This window comes from Anomalospiza imberbis, chromosome 19 (assembly GCF_031753505.1).
Source record: "Anomalospiza imberbis isolate Cuckoo-Finch-1a 21T00152 chromosome 19, ASM3175350v1, whole genome shotgun sequence".
In the NCBI taxonomy this organism is placed as follows: domain Eukaryota; kingdom Metazoa; phylum Chordata; class Aves; order Passeriformes; family Viduidae; genus Anomalospiza; species Anomalospiza imberbis.
In genome coordinates this window covers 304,072-322,130 of record NC_089699.1, presented here as the reverse complement: position 1 = coordinate 322,130, position 18,059 = coordinate 304,072, and the positions used below count along the sequence as shown (strand labels likewise).

Genomic DNA, 18,059 nt, shown 5'->3' with positions numbered 1-18,059 from the left:
CCGCGGTGAGTACCGGGGCCACCCCCGGGGCTTGGGCTGGGGCGCTGGGCACGGTTCGTGCTCCCACCGCAGTTCGGAGCCCCCTCAGCCCCGTGGTGCTCTGCAGCAACGGCCGGAACAGGGTAGCCACCGTGGCAGGCAAGCTGGGCTCCCCTCTGTGCTAGCCAGCGCTGCGCTGGCACAGCCCCGCAGCCCCGTGCCTCCTGCAGGGCTGTGCGGGACACGTGTGGCCGTGGTGCTGCAGGGATGTCTCGGGTGTGAGGCAGGCTGGGCTCTGTCCTTGGACCCCATGGAGTGCTCAGCTGCCTGAGCCGGTGCTGGTGCCTCTGGGGTGACAATAAACTCACTCGAGATGTCTCTGTCGTGTCTCCTTGCTAGGGAGGGGGAGCCCACCCAGATCTGGGGAGCTCTGGGCTGCTGAGCCCTCCGCTCCCTCCTGTGGTGCTGAGGCTGCTCAGATACCCAGCAGAACAAAATCCCTTAGGCCTGAGGAGCTGCAGGGCACAATGCAGGGGACAGCAGGGGTCAAGGGGCTGTGCAGGAGAGCAGGTGACTAGGCACAGGGTTCCTGTCTCTGTCTGCCCCCAGACAGAAAGGCCCTGCTCCCCCCTGTTCTGCAGGAGAGCTGGCACAGCCTCTCCCGGCCCTGTTTGTCCTTAAGGACAAATTCCTCTGCAGTGCCCGTGGGAGGGAGCCACACGCTGCAGAGGGGGAATTTGTGCAGCTCGCAGAGCCCAGGAAGGGCCAGCAGGTCTGAGAGGAGCCGCTGTGCCACGGAGCTGCAGGGCAAGTGTGGTGCTCCCTCTCAGCACTAGGGCACTGGGGTTTCAGCATGTGCTCCCTATGCCCCCTTCCTGCTACCTGGAAAAGACTAACGCACAACGCTTCAACATTTTATTAATGATCAGCAACAAAAGTTTACAAGAGAGAGGACACCAGACACAGCCTGGAAGGACCATCTGGCACAGTGCAGTGAGTCGTTCAGGATACCTACCACAGTATCCTGGAATGTAAGAGGCAAAAGGGGCTCACAGCTCAGGACCCATTCTCCCAGCCCTGCACCTCCCCTTAGAGGCAGGCATGCTGCATGTCAGCAATCAGAAAACAAACCTAAAACTTCACCTGGCCAGGCCATGCCCTCAGGTGGTCCATCGGGCACAAGGTGGCTCTGGCAGCAGCAGCAGCAGGTGGGGCTCTGAGCACAGTCCACACAAGGCGTCGGGTCCTGCTGCCTTGCAAATGGGAGAGCCTTTGGGAAAAGGCCCCAGGATCCCTATGCCTCGTGTGGAGAAATGCCTGGACCCAGCATCACCTGCCCCTTCAGCAGCTGCCACCTGCAGCCTGTCACTGGGGCAGCAAAGGATTTGCCTTTAAATCCAGCTCAACCCAGAGTAGCTCTGGGTGTGTGCAGGGGCAGGAGCTGAGAAGAGGCAGCACAGTGAACCCCAGAGCCCAGCACCACCTCTGGCAGCCAGCCCCTTGTTCCTGAGGAAAAGCTGCAGGAGGAACCATGTGAGCCCTGTCTTGTCCCCGAGGCTCCTCTCACTGACTGTCCAGCCACCCACACCACTGCCCAAGGGGATGCTCTGGAATGCAGAGTCTGGCAGGGCAAGGGGGCATGGGCAGCTCCTCCACTTCACTCCGATTAAGAGCCAGAAATGGCAGAAGGTAAAAGCACATCAACATGTTAAAACATTAGTTATAATTAAAACATTTTTGTTTTGTCAAATCTCCTCCTGGGAAAAGGGACAGGGACTGATTAACAGAGATAAAACTAGGCAACAGAATCCCAACTCGTTATGTCTGCATAATTAGTGCAGGAGGAGCTAGGACAGCAGAGGGTAGGACAACACATCCTGCGTGCCAGCAGTGCTGCCCCCCCTTCAGGGGTCCTTTCCTGAAGAGCAGTTGCTCTACCAGAGGGTGAAGTTGCAGCACTCTGTGGCTCACACTTCCCCAACTCTGCAGCCTAGTGCTTCTCCTCCTCCAGCCTTCTCATGGCCTCCAGCACAGCTAGCTCTTTTGCTTCTTTCTTCTGGTTGCGAGCTTCAAACTCCAGCCTGCAAATATCACACAATGCTATAAGATTCTCATTCATCCATACTGCTTGTAGACAAAAGCACCTGGAGTGGGAGAGCACTGCCTTCTATGCTGCTCAGTTCTGAGAGCACTTCAGAAACCCCCCCAGGACCCCCAGTGCCTCTCCTAGAGTTTCCCATGGCTGTTGCCAGCACTCTGCAGTCCTGGGCTCCCACACTGGTCACAAACGACTTCTTTCTCCCTCTGTGGAAGAAGCTGTTACTCCATTCTTGGGCTGTCCTGGGTGTTGTAGCACCAAAATCAAATTTATCACTGATGTGAGCCAAGATGCTGAAAGTGAAGGACTCAGGCCTAAAGACAAAAGCTCTGAAAGAAGCATGCTCTTTCCCCCAGGATACAGCAAAAGAAATTTATCATTAAAGGAGAAAAACCAATAAATGTGCCGTGCAGCATGTTCTGACAGCAGAGTTCAGCTGCTCCTTTCCCTGTACTGACTGGTACAATCACATTTACAGTCTGCCCAAGCCATTAAAGAGGAAGCCAAGTTTGCTGACTATGCCTTCAGGTAACACCTTATTTCTGTTTGGTCCCATTCATCAGTCCCCAGACACTCTGGATGGAACAGTATGTGACAGAACTGGGAGACAAAGAAACCCAACCTGTTCTTGATGATTCTTTGCACAATTAGATCAGTGGTGAGATTGCTGCCACTGTCCACCAGCTGGAAAATGCCGCGTTGCTTCGGTTCCTGCAAACAGACACAGCACTGGGCTGTGAAAACACGTGGGACCTGGGTGTACAGCTCAGAGTGACAGCTGAGCTGAGCCGTGGCAGGGTGACAGGCAGGATGCACAGTGATCTCCTCAGAGGCAGAACAAACACTCGCTGAAAGCAAAGCTCCACATACATGGGAGCTGCCCAGGACAGAGAGCAAAGCATACAGGACTTCTCACTCTGCCATGAAGGCATCAGAAACAGGCAGAGCAAAACAGTGCTTGGAAGAGTGGAGCTGTTGGGAATGATTTACTGACTGCTCCAGGTAGCTGCCCTCAGGGGTGGATGAAAAGCTGCCTCGCCTGCCAAAGCCTCCTCTGCAATACCCTTCTCAGGGCCAGGCTCTGTCTGGCACATGCTGACAAAGCAACTGGCACTTTACCTCATATGGATCAGAACCGTCCTTGTCCGGCACCACCTCAGTCATCCCGTGACAAACAAGTGTTACCTGAAGAAGGACACAAACGTCACTGACAAGATCCAAAAGATGACTGGGACATTTCTTGCCACTACTCCCACTGAGCACAGCCTGGAGACCAGCAAAGCCACCCTCCTGCACCAGCCTGGCAGTCCCAGTCTGAGCAGGACACTCCCTCCTTGCACCCCTGTGTTGTCCTGCACCACTTTAGCTCCCCACACACATCACCCAGCAGCATCTTCGTGTCCATCCGTGTGCACAGGCTCACCCTGAAGTGATCCAGCAGATCAGCAGTGACAGCATAGGGAGCTCCAATCACCACCTCTGAGACATACTAAAAAAGGAACCAGGAAGAGTCCAGATTTGAAAAAAAACCCCATCAAACAAAAGCCCCAAACCCAATCCCAAGCCAGAAGCCAGCTGCTTCTTAAAGAGACCTGAGCAGGTCACCTGGCTATAGAGTCAGAAGTTCAAATAAGGGAACAGAGAAGTGGGTTCAGCAGCAACTGCTTGTCACACAACAGCTTTTTGTTCCTTTACAGAATGTCCTTTCTGTGCCTATAGAGCAAATCCAAAAGTTAATTGCTCCAGGCACACATTTCTGGGGCTCCCCAGGATTTTGTCCCAAGCATTTTCTTCCCTGCTGCAGGGAGCAGAGTTTTCTAGTGGCACATGCCTGACTACACAGAGCCACACAGTTCCCTACATGGCATCCAGCCCTGTCACTGCCAGCAGAGCAGCTGAATGGGTCACCAGCTTGGAACAGCCAGGATGGCACAAGAGCCTAGCAGAGCCTCCCAAGAGTTTATCAGCACCTCTGGCAGCCTCAAGTGATTAATCTTGTCTATCTTCTCAGGGCACACCAAGGAACTCATGCAAGATCACTGAGCACAAGTGAACACCACCAGGCTCTGGGCATTTCTGGAGGAGTGCAGAGACACCCACTCACCCTGCAGGCCAGGACGCTGAGGGTTCGCTCATGGATGTTCATGATGGGATAGTTCTTCCCTTTGTAGCGATTCACCTCCTACGGCAAAGCACCGGGCACAGTCAGAAGAGAGACAGAGCATCGCCTTTCCCTCTTGCTCTCTCCCAAAATGAAACTCCTGTATTGGTCAATACATCCCTGTCCTGTCTCCCAGAGCATAGCCTGCCTGGCTCAGAGAACAGGCCCAAGCTGCTCTGCCTTTGGACAGGTTCTACACAGACCTGATCGAAATGCAGCCCAGCAATGATATAGGGTTTCTCTGCCAACTGGTGAACCTTCTCCAGGAAATCCACGTGACCAACGTCTGCAGATCTGTTTAAGGAATTGAGGCTCACATGGAAAATGAAGGAAGACAGAAATAGAGTCACTCAAAAATGACAGTGGGAGACAGGAACCCCTAGGATTTTATTCTTGCACTACTTATTGCCTATTTCCAAGAACAACTGCTGCCTCCCTCCTCAGGTTCCACTGGTTCTGAGCAAAAGCCAGAGACTTTTTCAGCTCCACCTTACATGGACTCAGCTTTGCCTCTATCCAGAATTTCTACTTGTTTCAGATGTTCCGGCACAAAGCCTCAAAGCTTGCCCCAGGAACGGCGTGTCAGCTCCAGATGCTATGGCAGCCAGTCTTCACCACAATCATTAGAGTGTTGAGAGTATCCATCTGTCTTCCTGAAATCCCAACAGCCACAGATTGCTCCACAGAGGAGCTATAGCTTCTTTCTCAGCATCCTGTGACTAAGAAACTGCCAGGAAGAACTCATTCCTGACTCCTCCCTCACGTGCAGCTACAGAAAAGGGAAAAAAATAGGCAAATATCCAGTATGGTGCCTCCTAACATGAGAACATCAGACAAAGACCACTGGTGCAACCAGAGAGAGTCAAGGATACGGAACAGGTCGAAGGCTCCAGCCACGTAGATGATGGTGTCTCCCGGCTGCGGCTCCTTCCCCGACGCAAACTGGATGATCTTCTGGGATGTCTGCAGGAACTGCGAGACGCCAGTCCAGGGACTGTGACCTTTGGGTCCCTGTGGAAACATACACCAGACATAGCTTCTTCTCAGGCTCTGTGAGGGGGTTTGGACAACACAGAGCACGCTGCTGGGCAATCTGCTCATCTGAACTTGCTGGCGACTGCAACAACTCCCAGCACCTTGGATTTTCTACATTCCTGGCATCAAGTGTTTAGATAATTTCGCAAAAGCCCTTTATGCCATGTCTAAATCATCACCTCAGCAGACAGCTCAGGAGATGCCAAAAGGAAAGCTCAGGAAGGAGGAAGACAACAGGGCAGTTTTGAATTTCCATGAGAAGCAAGACATGCTCGGGAGACAACACGCGACCAACCTACGCTCTGCCAAGCCTCAGGGCACCTGTCTGCCCCTCAGCTCTGAGGACAGAGCTCAGTCCCCACCACGTGGTAGCTGTGCAAACAGCCACCAAGTCACCTGTTCTGCCACCCAAAGCTGCTCCACGGGACTTGGCAGGACACAGGCACTGCAGCTGAGACCACAGCAGGCCCTGCAAAGGGCAGCACGCAGACAGCTCAGCTGTCAGGGTCATGTAGGGTACCCAGTGCCCTGATCCATTCTACCCAGACCCAAGCCCCAGAAAACAGCCGTGCTAGAGCAATATGCCCCAAAACACCTACTCAAAACCCACAAAAATAGTGGGGAACTAAGGATGATTCAGACAGGTCAGTAAATCCCCTGTGAGTAAATAAGACTTGCTCAAGCTGCTGGTGCAGCTCATTAAGCAGGGACAATCCAGCTGCCAAGGAAAATAAACAGGGCTGGCTCCTCAGGAGCAGTGGGAGCCGCAGGCTGGACCTGGCAGCTGGAACACCGAGAGGGCTGCGCAGCCCTCGAGCTCTGCACCAGTGTGGCCATGCACCTCCCAAACCTCATACACCACCTTCAAAACAACACCAGCACTGAGAGGAGCATCCACAGAGGCTGTCCCCAGGCTGGAACCACGGGCACTTGGGTCCCAAGGGAAGTGGCAGGAAGGAATTTACAAGCAAGGAAGGAGCCCAGCACAGGCTCAGTGGGGACAGCAGCCCTTGGTCCCACTGAAGGACAGCTCATGCTGCCCTGTGCCACACCTGCCCATCACACCCACTGCAGGTGCTGCCACATATGGACAGCAGATGCTCACTGAGACATTACTGCTACATGTGGGAGGACAAACAAGCCTGCAACAGGCCAGAAAGCACACTGGGAATCCTTCTCAGGCAGGACAACAACCAGACGTCCACGACCAGAACTCACATTACCTTCCCAAAGTTGTCAGTGTGCTTCCGATAGTCTAGGTCCTCATCCTGAAGGGAGATAAAGAGTCAAAATGTTTAAGCACTTGCACAGCTCATCCAACCAAGATATGCTTGTGTGTGGGAAGTGCTGGGAAGGCCAAGCTCAAAACACACATCAGGGATCCGTGGCACTGAATGCAGACAAACTGGTTAATACCTAAACCAGAGTCCTGTCCCAGCATGAGTCAGAGGAAATGTGTCCTTATCTGATCCCAGCTTGGCACCACCAGCAAAGGTGGTTCTTGCCCAACTTGCAGCCCCAAGAGTGCTGTACAGCTGCATCTTCCCTCAGCCCAGAAAGCCCCTGACAGGACAGCATCCCTTTTCCTGCCAAAGACCCTCACAAGAGGCAGGCTTAGGTATCTGCAGCAGCCAGCAGCACCAGGCAGATCTCAGTGTCAACTCATATAGTACAGCTAAGCCAATTTAACAGCTCAGCACACCAAAACATCTCCCTCTGTCACTCAATTCGCCTGTGGGTCACTTGTTTCTGCAGTTATCCAGGTGATTCTATTCACAGATTCCTTCATTACTCAGTAAATTCAACTCATTACCTGACATAAAACCACTGACTTTACTTTTCCCTGGTTAGGTTAGCTCCCAGCCAGAGAGTGAGCTGAGGAGGCTCAAGAAAGGTCTGATCAGACTAGAGACATCAGAAGGCAGAAGCATGAGGCTCAGTGGGAAGGGAGAGGAGTTTCTAACTGGCAGCACCTGGCTGACAATCAATGTGCCTGCATTGTGTTGTTTCACCCTGGGAGAAGTAATGGGCTTGCCTGCAGTTCCCCTAACATTCCTGAGGCCCACACTGATCATGAGGCACCAGAGTCTGCCCCATCACACTGTGATCTCAGACACGTTGAAGCAAACATGAGCAGGTTGTTTTGCTGCCACTGCCCATTCTTCATGCACCTGGAAGCCAGGCCCAGGAGCTCTACTCCGTTTGGGGCAGCAGAGGGGAAGAGCTGTACATGCCCTGGACTCCACCTCCCACCCAAAGCCCTCTGACTCACTATATTGCTGTGGTGAGCCTTAGTCATGAGCAGCATGCGGCCAACAAGGTCAGTGGTGGACACGCCTTGAGTGCGTTTGCATTCCCTGCAGGAGACAAGCACAGGATGAAGCAGAAGCCACAGGAGCCAAGGCTCTGTCTTCCCACCATTGCCACAGGGACACCTGTGACACCTGACCCTGTGACCAGGGGCTGTCCTAAGGAAGCCTTCCTTCTCAAGAACAGCATTTATTTGCTGAGCCTCTGCATCATCCTCACGCCACAGCACCTGCTCGTGTGAATGCTTCCCTCAGGCTTCCCAACAGAGCCAGCTTTTGGTGAGGCTTTAAAACCAGAACTAGCATCTGCCAGGAACCAGACTGCCCCACTGGGCAGGAATGTCTGCCCCACTTCCCTGAAGCCAAAATGCTGGGAGCAATTGAAGCTCTGACACACATACTGCCAAATTCAGGTGTGACCTGAAGATTGGTATGTTTCATGTGACTTCCCTTCAAGGCACAAAGTCCCAGAAACTCTGCCCAAAACCAGATAAACAGGTAAGCAGCAAGAGGTTACCTGTATCGCCCTGCTGTCTTTACTTCCTCATAGGTGTCCTTGCCATCGATAGTTAAGGTGATGTCATCTGCAGAGAGAGAAAAGCCTCAGAACTGTACCCAAACTCTCCTGCACAAAAGCAGCAGCTGTGCAGGTCCCACACACCTAGAGCCAGACTGGAACTCTGCAATCCAAATCCATGTGCATACACAGAGGACATGTCCTGTGCCCCACAAAAATGTCAGGGGTTTTTAAGACTACTGTGTGTGGAGACAAGGATATTCGCAGACACTGAACACCATTACCCATCTGGTGCACTGCTGGGTGCCCTGCAGCAGCAGGCACAGCTGATAATTGTCGGAATGACAGTAAACAATGGCTATCTGTATCGATGTTAAAAAAGAACCTTTTAGCTCTTCTGGAACTGGTTTTAACCCTTGAGTGATGCTAAAAGTTTTCAGTCACTGAAACAGTTCATCCAATGGAAAGTTCTTCCTGTCATTGACTGCACTCCCACAGTGACACCCAGCGACCCTTCTACAGAGGCCATTTCAGTTCATCTCTGGCACACGGCTCACAACTCCCTCTGCAGAAACACCTCTCACATACTTTTGGTGATGGTACAAAGCCTTCACAAGAAAAAGCTAAGCTGGTTTCCCTTTGCCAAAAGAGTCAGAGGGCAGCCCATGAGTGTGCCTACACGGTGGGGTGTCTCAGTCTTGCTCAGTTCTCCTAAAACCCCACACCCTCCCCAAAGCACAGGCACAGGAGAGCACACACTGCCAGCACAACTTGGCATGCCAGGAGAGGCACAAACAGCAGGGCTGCTGTCACCTTCTCAGGTAAGCTCAGCTATTTCCAAAATCAGCTTTTGCACAAACACAACCTGGCAAAACTGCCTGTTGCTTAGGACAAGCATGGAATGATTCAGACAGGTCAGCAAGTGGCAGAGGGGACAAATGCAAGCAGCTGGAGCAGGGGCCACAAGCTCTGCTCTGCTGTCATGACCCCTTACCAAGCCCTGTAAGGGATTACATACACCAAACACGTTCAGGGCAGGCAATGAAGTTAACAAGGAATTTGATAACTACTCCATCCACGTGAAAAAATAATATTTATCTTCTAAAGATTAAGGATTTATTTACACTTTGTGAAATACTTGGCTTATCAACAGCAAGTGGCTGGGATCAGATGAGAGATACACGAAATGAGTGCAAAGACTGTTCCTGGTCAAAGTAACAAAATTGCTTCAGAGGGGCAGGGAAGAAGGGCTGAGGCTTAATGAGCATTGGCAGCAGCCCAGGAAGGGACAGAGTCCCAGAGCAAGAACATTTCCTCAGAACACTGGTTCTCTTCAGCAACTGTACACCAAAAAGTGTTCACACTAAGAATTAGGTCTCTGGCCACACAGTCAGCTGAGCCACTGAACAGCTTATCAGCTGGATAAAGAGAGAAGCTTTTCAGATCTAACCTTGTCCCAGGATAAGAAGAAATAAACATGGTTGTATTTCTGCATGCTTTCCTTTTCAATAGTGTTTTTCACACTTAAGTTTTATAAATGGCTTTCCCCTTTGCACACATTTCTGCTGGTGCTAAGGGCAACCTCGGGATAATTTCAAATTACACATTTCACCTTTGTTAAGTTAAAACCAAGGGCCCTGGCCATTCTCCAGATTTTGAGCACACTGATGTGTTTCTCCAGAGCACAAGACCAGAAGCAGCTGTGCTGCCCAGTGCGGGTGTTGGGGAGGCAGAGCTCTCACACAGCAGGAGCCCCTGAGCCCTGCAGTCCCCGGGACACTGCTTGGGTTGCAGCAGGGCACCTGGAGCACACAGCCCCAAGGGCCCACCTTAGCACAGCCACTGCCTCAAACACCACTCACCCCCGTGCACACAGAAGTCACAGCTGTACTTGTCCAGGGTTTCCAGCGTGGTGACATACGGAGCTCCAGGAGCAATCTCATCCACCCACTTGATGGCCTGCACCATTTTGTACCTCTCCTCCTGTGTAAAGACGGGGGGACCCTTGTGCTTGGCAATCTCCTCTGGGAGAGAAACAAAATTCCAATTAGAAGCATGTCCTGCAGCTACAGTGTCTCTCAGTCACTGCCTCACTCATTTCGCGGGCAGGTGAACTTCACTGCAGGCTTATCCTCAGATTTGGATTAGTCTGTGGTAGCAGAGGATATATCAGAAAATATTTTGATTCAGTTGCATTTCCTAAACATTCAACAAGGGCTCTAGAATTCACTCAGAGGGCAAAAGTGCTTCCCTGTACCCAGATACTTCTTCCTGAGGGGATGAGCTGGGCCTCCCAGCATCCGCCTAGGAGAAATTTTCCTCTGAAACAGTAACTTCATACTACATCTGGTTCATACTGGAAATTCAGCATCCATAAACCCATTTAAAATACATCTTCACGTGCCAGAACTTGCTTCTGACACTTAACTTCCAGATGGCCTTGAAATTAGTTTTCTCCACCAGGTAACTTGTTTTGAAACATAAGATCTGCACCTCCTACCAGCAAAAGCAGACTGATTCTCAGCTGTTTCAACTGTTTTTATAGCACAGAATGCAGATTAACACTCGGAGCCTGCAAAATCTGACTCTCCTAATCCTTAGTCCAAAAGTGTGACGGGGTAACTCCACTCCCAGAGAAGGGACATCCTTCTCTTGGAAGCTACTGATCCTGGAGCAGATGCAGGTTGAAGCCTGACCCTATCAGGAACTCTTGGTTCTCCTGGGGCTAATGCTGCTGGGCAATTTTAGAGGCTGCACGAGATGAATCCTGCTAAAACCTCTTACCATCCGTGTGGACCCCAACGATCAGGTAATCGCCCATGGCCCGCGCCTGGCGCAGCTGGTTCGAGTGGCCATAGTGCACCATGTCATAGCTGCAAAGAGAAGGGCCGGGTCAGCCCGGGCACACCGGGATGCGCTCCCTTACAAGCTGCGGGCAATCTGCCCCGGGCTTCGGGGCTGAAGGTCTCTCTGCTGCCGGGCAGAGCTGTGCCGGTACAGCCCGGTCACCGGGCCCACAGCGGCGCTCCCTCCCACCGCAGCCAGCCGGCCCTGGTGCTACAGGGGCCGGTCCCTCCCCGCACCTGCCCGGCAGGTGCTGGCTGTAGTCCGGGGGACGCCCATTAAGCGGCCGAACCCAGGGGCGCTCCCGGCTCCGGAGCGGTTTGTGACCAGCTCCGCCGGCTCCCGCTCGCCCGGCGCCCCGAGGCAGCTCGGCGCGGAGAGCGCCGCTGTGCCGCGGGCCGGGCCCGTCCCGCCGCGGTGACAGAGGAGGCGGAGGCACCAGCGTAGCCAACACGGTTTATTTCTGCGGCGCCACGACATCACCCGGCCCCGCGCCCGCCCCACTCACCATCCATCGCACCAGACGCGCACGGGTCGGTTGCCGCCGCCGCCCGCCGCGGCCCCGCCGCCGCCCGCCGCCCCGTTGCGCAGCATGGCCGCGCTGTCACCGGCGGCGCCGCCCCGCCCCGCCCCGCGCTCAGCGGCTCTTCCTGCGCCGGGCGCCCTTGGCGCAGCCGCGGCCGAACCACCCCCCGGGCCGCCCGACCGCCGCCTCCGCCCGCTCCCGGGGCTGCTCCTGCTCCCGGGGCTCCTCCCGCTCCCGGGGCGGCGCCACGGGTTTCCGCGAGTGCGTGCCCTCCTCTCCGGGGCGCAGCGGCTCGGCCAGCGCGAAGATGGGGTCCCGCGCCCTGCGGAAGGAAGGAGAAGGCGGCGGTGGACGCTGGAGGCGGCCCCGGGCCCGGGGCTCCCACCGCACGCGGCCCGGGCCGCTCACCGGTCGTAGCGCGGGATTTCCAGCCCCAGCTCCGCCATCAGCAGTCGCATCACGTCGTCGCAGCGGCCGTGCAGCTTCAGGGCGGCCAGGTCGTCCTTCGGGGTCCACTGCGAGCGAGAGCAGAGCCGGCTGCAGGCAGCTCCCCGCGGCGGCAGCGGGAGCTCCTGCGCGGGGCCTGGCGGGGGCTCGGCCCCACGCATCCAGAGCCCCTTGGCTCACACCTGGCCAACCCAGCGCCGAGGGCTTTATCTCACCTGCAGGTTCACAATATACAGCTTGGGCCGGCGCGTGGGAGGCTTGCTCATGCACCAGAGCCGCGGGTATTTTTTCAAAACCTGCCACAAAGCACAGAGGATCAGCACAGCCACAGGCACACGCAGCCGTGAACCACCGTATCAGCGAGAGGAAAAGGAATGTATTACCAGGAGGGGAAAGAGGGAGGAAGAGAGACTATCACAGATGCTGGGCGAATCCTGACACCAGAGTTACAGTTGTCTGTTTGGGAGGAGACTGCTCAGCACCAAGGTGTATCACCAAGAGGGAATGCTGCTAACAATCTTCACCGAGTCTCTAAAGTTACCTTTAAGCTGGAACCCAGACAAAGAATCACATCTGCTTTGCTTGCAGCTTCTGTTGCTGCTTCCCAGTTCAGGGGCTGTGTCAATGTCCCCTTCTCCCCAAAGTGGACGATTGTATCTCTCAACTGTGCCCCACACTTGTGGCACATCCTGCCCGTGTGGTGCCTGTGCAGGGCTGTGCGCTCCGTCACATCAAACACTCGCACGTACTCTCTGTTGGGTGTGCAGGAAGTGCAGACCTGGTGCAGGACGAAAGCAGAAACCCTGTCACATCCTCAGCATCCCACCCACCAGAGGCCAGGAGCGAACCTCATCTCTTGGAAGAAAAGCATTTCTGGGGACAACACAGAAGTTGTAGACAGAAGCATCAGGGATCAGATGCTAACTTGGAAAACCTCAAGGATCTTTTGAAAACCAGCCGCAGGAGCCACAGGCAGCCTTTGGCTACATGTTGGGAGGGATTTCAGAGAAGGGCTGAGGAAGAGCCATCAGAAGCAAAAGGTTCCAGTATGTACAGAGGAAGAGCTACAGAGCTGGGTTTGGTACTTCCTAAGTAGTTCACCCCAAACCTGATGGTCTGAAGGCACGAACCACACAGAGGCCAAGCCCTTGTACTAATTCCTTCTGAGCTAGTGGCGGATCAAGAGTTTACATTCTCTTCTTGTGAGGCCACTTGACATTGACTTTTTCCTGCTCTGGCCACTCACCTCTATGTACATGTTCCCGTGAAGCTCAGATATTGCAGCTCGGGGTAACCCGCTCCGCAGGTGCAGCCCATCACAGTTCTGAGACACCACGTGCTGCACCTGGAAGGGAACAAAACACTGAGCTCCTACAAACCTCAGAGCTATCCCTCCAGGCAGGTGATGCACACCTCCCAAATCGCACCAACAGCCTGTACATCAGAGCAGGACCCACAGGGGAAGAGCAGGGTGAAGAGACCTTTGTGAAAGCTAAATGGAAAGCCTCCTCCTGCTAAAGAGAACATTTCTAGGCCTGGCTGATTTGTGACCAGTCTTCCAGCCTCACCAGGTAGAAATGCAACATGTTAAAGAAAAGGCACCAGGGGAAAACCTGCCAGAGCTGGAGCCTGCAGCTGACTGAGGGAGGCTTGGACACGTTTTCCTACATGGATATGCAGCCACTTGAGCCAAAAATGTAGTCAGGCAATATTGTCGGACTATTCCCTGCTGGGTTTATCATTCTTAGGCAGAGGAACATGAGTGAGGTGAGGTAAAAAATATCTTTCTTACCAGGTTGTGCTTGTGCAGGCAGGCAATGCTCATATGAGTGAGTGTAGGCTCTGCCTCACTCAGGTCTGCAGCCCTGACAAGAAGCAAGGGGGGAAAAAGAAGCTGGAATTGCCATTAAACCTCTTTCGGTATCAGCTTTCTGTCACACAGCTGGGAATTTGGTCCTCACCTGATGCTCCTGCCCTTCTGCAGCAGTGTCCAAATGCCATTGGGGCCTCTGTAGTCTGGGATCGAAGCTGCCTGTCAGCAGGAGAGAAAACCAGGCCTGACGGGGCGGGGTTGTCACAGCTCTTCTGCACAAACACAACCAGCCCAGGCCCACCCAGGACAACCACAGACAACCTCCATCCACCGCTGCTGTTTCATTCACTCCAAGTTTTACAGCATAGCTGTTCCCTAAACACACAGAGACCTCCTCATGTGTTTTCTCTCATCTACGTTTCAGCTCTCATTTTCACTTCTAGTGTTAGCTTTCTCCAATTTTATGATTATGGAATCCCTCCAGAACTCTTTTTCATGGTACCTGATACTTCCCATTTCGCTACACAAAACTCCATTCTTGAGCCTTTTCTTATTTTCCTTAGACTCTGGTTCTGGCACGTCACACTCAGCATCTCTAGCAAACATGCAGGTGACAGGAGCACTCAGCCCCCTGCCCTGAGTCATGCTCCAGTTCAGCAGAGAATGGAGTGACCGAGCTCACACAAAGGTGGCAGATGACGCATTAGAAGAGGTAGAACCAGACTGCTGCTTTGCCCCAGGCTACTGCCACAAAACAATTCTCAAACTGCTGTTTATAAATTCCAATAATCCCCATCTGTCTCTGCTGTCTGATAACACATATAACATTCCTGAGCTAAGTGGCTTGAGGTTTCACACCAAGTCATTGGAGAGACCCGAGCGAAGCAAGACCAGTGTCCCCTCGCTCAGGCCGTGCATTCCGCCGCGGTCGGAGGCAATGCAGCTGCAGGATCTCCTGGAATGACCCCAGGCTGCAGCCTGGCAGCCACTGGCCGTGGGGGCTCGTGCCGTGGCCCCGGCTGGGTGCGCGCCCTGCGCTCACCCCAGAACACAACATGGCCCCGAGGGCCGGGCTGCGGCCCCGGACGCACCGTGCTGATCCCAGCGCCCGTGTAGATGACGAGGTGCCTGGCGCCCCGCACTGCTGCCGCCAGCTCAGCCACCTTCCTCCTCAGCTCCTCTGGCTCATCGCACACCTGCAAAACACCCGCAGCAGGGTCATACAATCACAGACACGCTGCCCCACCGAGCCAGAAAGAGCAGGATCTCCCCAGAAGTCTGAGGATGAGTTTGGCCCAACCAGGAAAAGCAACACAAACACAACATCAACAGTGATTCCATAGGAGAAGGACGTGGGCATTGTTCATGGGAGGATCACGGGAAAAAGCTTCCTGGAGGCTGGGAGCTGCTGGCCCACCCTCTCGGAAGACCTGTCCGCACAGCCACCCACGCCTGGAGCACGGCTGAGCGGAGACATGCACCGGGCAGGTATCCCCGGAGGGCAGGCGCGTTCCCGGTACCGGGGCACAGCGGTTGTTCACCTGCTGCGGCTGCAGAGCTCGGCAGCAGCCAGCCCGGCGGCCTCCGCCGCGCCTTTCCGCGGCCGGGGCCGCTCCCTGCCATCACCGGCGCGGCTTCCCCGCTCCCGCCGCGACCCCGACGCCCACCTCCTCCTGCCGCCGCCGCAGCCGCTCGCGCCGCTTGCGGCGCCGCTCCAGCTCCCTGACGATGTCCTCGCTCTCACTCAGCACCTGGCACTCCTCGGGGCTCCGCTCCGCCGGCGGCTTCCTCCAGATGCGGGATACCTGCCCGGTGTACACGCATGGTCACGGCGGCCCGCAGCGGCGAGGGGGAGCGGGTCGGGCCGCGTCGTACCGTACCTGTCTCCGGCGGTCCCGCTGCTCCTCCTGCTGCAGGATCTCGGCGCGCGCTGCCGCTTTCCGCTCGGAGCGGCTCAGACTGCCGCCCGCCGCCATCGCCCCGGAACCGCCGCGCCTCCGCCGCCACCGGGCTCGGCTCCGCCGCTTCCGTCTTCCGGCCAGAGCGCCCGCGCGCCGCTTCCGGCACCGCCCCCCGCGCGGCAGCGCCCCCTGGTGGCGGGCGGCCCCCCAAGGACGCGCAGGCGGCGGCTGTTGAAGCGGTTTATTGTCGCGTACAAAGGCGGCGGACACTGTACAGAATAAATAACGGCAATAACTTAGCAATAAATACCGCCTGCACCGAGCCCGGAGCCCTCTGGGTGACCCTTCTGTCCGCCAGCCCCGGCTCCGGCCGGGAGCGACTGTACACAATCCACAAGATACACAAATCCCGGGGCGCCGGGGACGCTCCCCAGTCGGGCTGGCGCAGGACCCCTCCCCAACGCCCCGGAACGGCACCAGGAAAAGGGGAAAGGGAACACGACACCCTTCACAGCAGAAAACCAAACGGACGAGCACCTCAGGAACAAGAATTGTCACACTCCAGAACACTATACACGAGAGAGAAGTCGGCGTGACGGCTCCGGCACGGGCCGCCTCGCACGGGCACAGGAAGCCAGCTGGCAGGACACGGGATGCCCCGGAGCGCACGGACACTCCCTGGACACTGCAGCAATACATCACTCGGGGTCCTACACTGCACTGAGAACTAAACCAAACCCACAGGGAAGCGGCACTCGGGACCGTGGCCTCGCTGACACCAGCCCGGCACCGCAGAGCTTGTTGAGCACAGTGGCACCCTTGGTCACGGCCTCGCACCTGCTCCTCCCTGCACGCCCTGTCCCGTTGAACACACGGGCCACCGGGAGCAGCCCGGGCTCCGAGCACGGACGGTCGGTGCAGAGCAGGAGGAACGCGGCTGGTACCATGGGCACGGCTGCACCCGGCAGGAGGGGAGGGACTGGACATCCCTGGCACGGAGCACAGCCAAGTGCAAGTTCTCCATGGCCGCAGGGCTGCCCATCGCTGCCTGCTGTGCTGATGGGGCTCTCCTCACACCAGAGGCTCCAGCTGTGGAACCAAGATCCTAACCAGCCCCATACACACCTTGCCTGCTCCTCTGGCCCAGATCAAGACTCAGTTGTGTTCCCAAGGGCTCTGGCTGATTCAATCTCAGCCTGGGTCTAACAGGGATGGGGCTGGGAATGACACCCCAGGACAACTGGACGCCTCTGTGTTCTGTAAAATCTCACTTCTTCCAGCCACCACACAAGCAGCTGGAAGACCAGAGCCTGCTGAGTGCTGTGCAGTGTGTGGCCTGTGTGGTGAATGGCTGGAAGTGGCACATCAGACACTGCAGCTCAGAGAAGAGTCAGTCCAGGGCCAGAAGGGGGAAGTCTGGAGGCAATGATCTAACCTGCTCCTCCTTTGGGAAGTTTACTTGGAAAAGCATCCCAAACAACTCCCTAAATTCCCTATCAATCAGAGCAAAGCTGATCTCCTCCAGCAGGAAACTACCATCAACTACCTGCTCCTCTCCTGCCACACTGCAGCTTTTCTCAGGCTGACCTGCTCCTCCACTCAGGGGACAGCAGTATCAGTTCAGCAGTGAGAAACTTCCCCAAAACCTATCCAGGACAGCCATACCTTGCCACTAGACTGTGGCTTCACTTATGTTATCCCAATCTGCCCCCTCCAATCAGATCTTCAGCAGCCAGGAGATCACATGGGCTTCCCCCTCATGTCCTGCTTCTCTAAAACTCAGTAAATCAGCTCAAATCTTTGGGAAGGGGAGAGGGGAGTCCAAGTGTTTGTGGAAATGGAGCCTGGCCACAAACAGCTCCTCAGCTGCATCACAGCTGTGAGTCTGAGCACTCTCCTAAAACCTCTGGGCAGAAGCAACCGCAGGAAGGACAGTGATCCTGCCACAGCTCACTGGCCATCATGTGTAGAGAAGGGACTAGGGACTAGTCTGTCCCATGTTGCCACTCTTGTTGCAGACTTGCCCCTCTTATTCAGGTGAGCCATGAGCACAACACAAGTTCTGACCACACAATCTAATTCCAGAGCTAAATCCCATCAGTCTTCTCCTAAACCTAGAGAAGTCTCCCTCACATTACTTCTCCGACAGGTTTGCTGTAGCAGAAAAAGTGCAGCGTTTTTCCTCTCCAGATAACCCAGCTAACCTCTGGCTAACCCTCTGGATAACCTCTGGCTGTCCCTCTTAACCTGGCGCGGGCTGCTGAGCAGGAACTGCCCGTGCTACTGCCGCACACCTCAGGGCAGGCGTCGCTACTTTGCTGCACCAGCCAGCCATTCTTCTCAAAAACAGCAGCACCTTCGCCGGTGCACCAGAACCCTTCTGGAGAATTCAGAGAGATTCCAACTCAATCCCTCAGTCGAGTTTAGGG

At 55.3% G+C, this 18,059-nt stretch overlaps 2 protein-coding genes across 3 annotated transcripts; both read right to left on the bottom strand.

Annotated features, from left to right (window-relative positions):
* Positions 1 to 1,679: 1,679 nt before the first annotated feature.
* PCYT2 (phosphate cytidylyltransferase 2, ethanolamine) lies at positions 1,680 to 11,592 on the bottom strand. 2 transcript variants are annotated; one of them, XM_068209817.1, is made up of 13 exons: positions 11,452 to 11,592; positions 10,884 to 10,972; positions 9,962 to 10,123; positions 8,100 to 8,166; positions 7,546 to 7,630; positions 6,497 to 6,541; positions 5,111 to 5,249; positions 4,442 to 4,524; positions 4,182 to 4,259; positions 3,501 to 3,566; positions 3,197 to 3,262; positions 2,700 to 2,788; positions 1,680 to 2,060 (listed from the first exon to the last, which is right to left on the bottom strand). In XM_068209817.1, exons 1-13 carry the CDS (start codon positions 11,535 to 11,537, stop codon positions 1,970 to 1,972), a joined length of 1,146 nt encoding a protein of 381 aa, XP_068065918.1. In that variant the 5' UTR covers positions 11,538 to 11,592; the 3' UTR covers positions 1,680 to 1,969. The 2 variants fall into 2 exon arrangements, with proteins under 2 accessions (XP_068065918.1, XP_068065917.1); XM_068209816.1 differs by lacking the exon at positions 6,497 to 6,541.
* On the bottom strand, positions 11,581 to 16,344 carry SIRT7 (sirtuin 7). Its single transcript, XM_068209815.1, has 10 exons — positions 15,610 to 16,344; positions 15,397 to 15,534; positions 14,821 to 14,925; positions 13,878 to 13,948; positions 13,709 to 13,781; positions 13,163 to 13,261; positions 12,458 to 12,694; positions 12,132 to 12,212; positions 11,878 to 11,984; positions 11,581 to 11,791 (listed from the first exon to the last, which is right to left on the bottom strand). Exons 1-10 carry the CDS (start codon positions 16,327 to 16,329, stop codon positions 11,581 to 11,583), a joined length of 1,842 nt encoding a protein of 613 aa, XP_068065916.1. The 5' UTR covers positions 16,330 to 16,344.
* Positions 16,345 to 18,059: the final 1,715 nt, after the last annotated feature.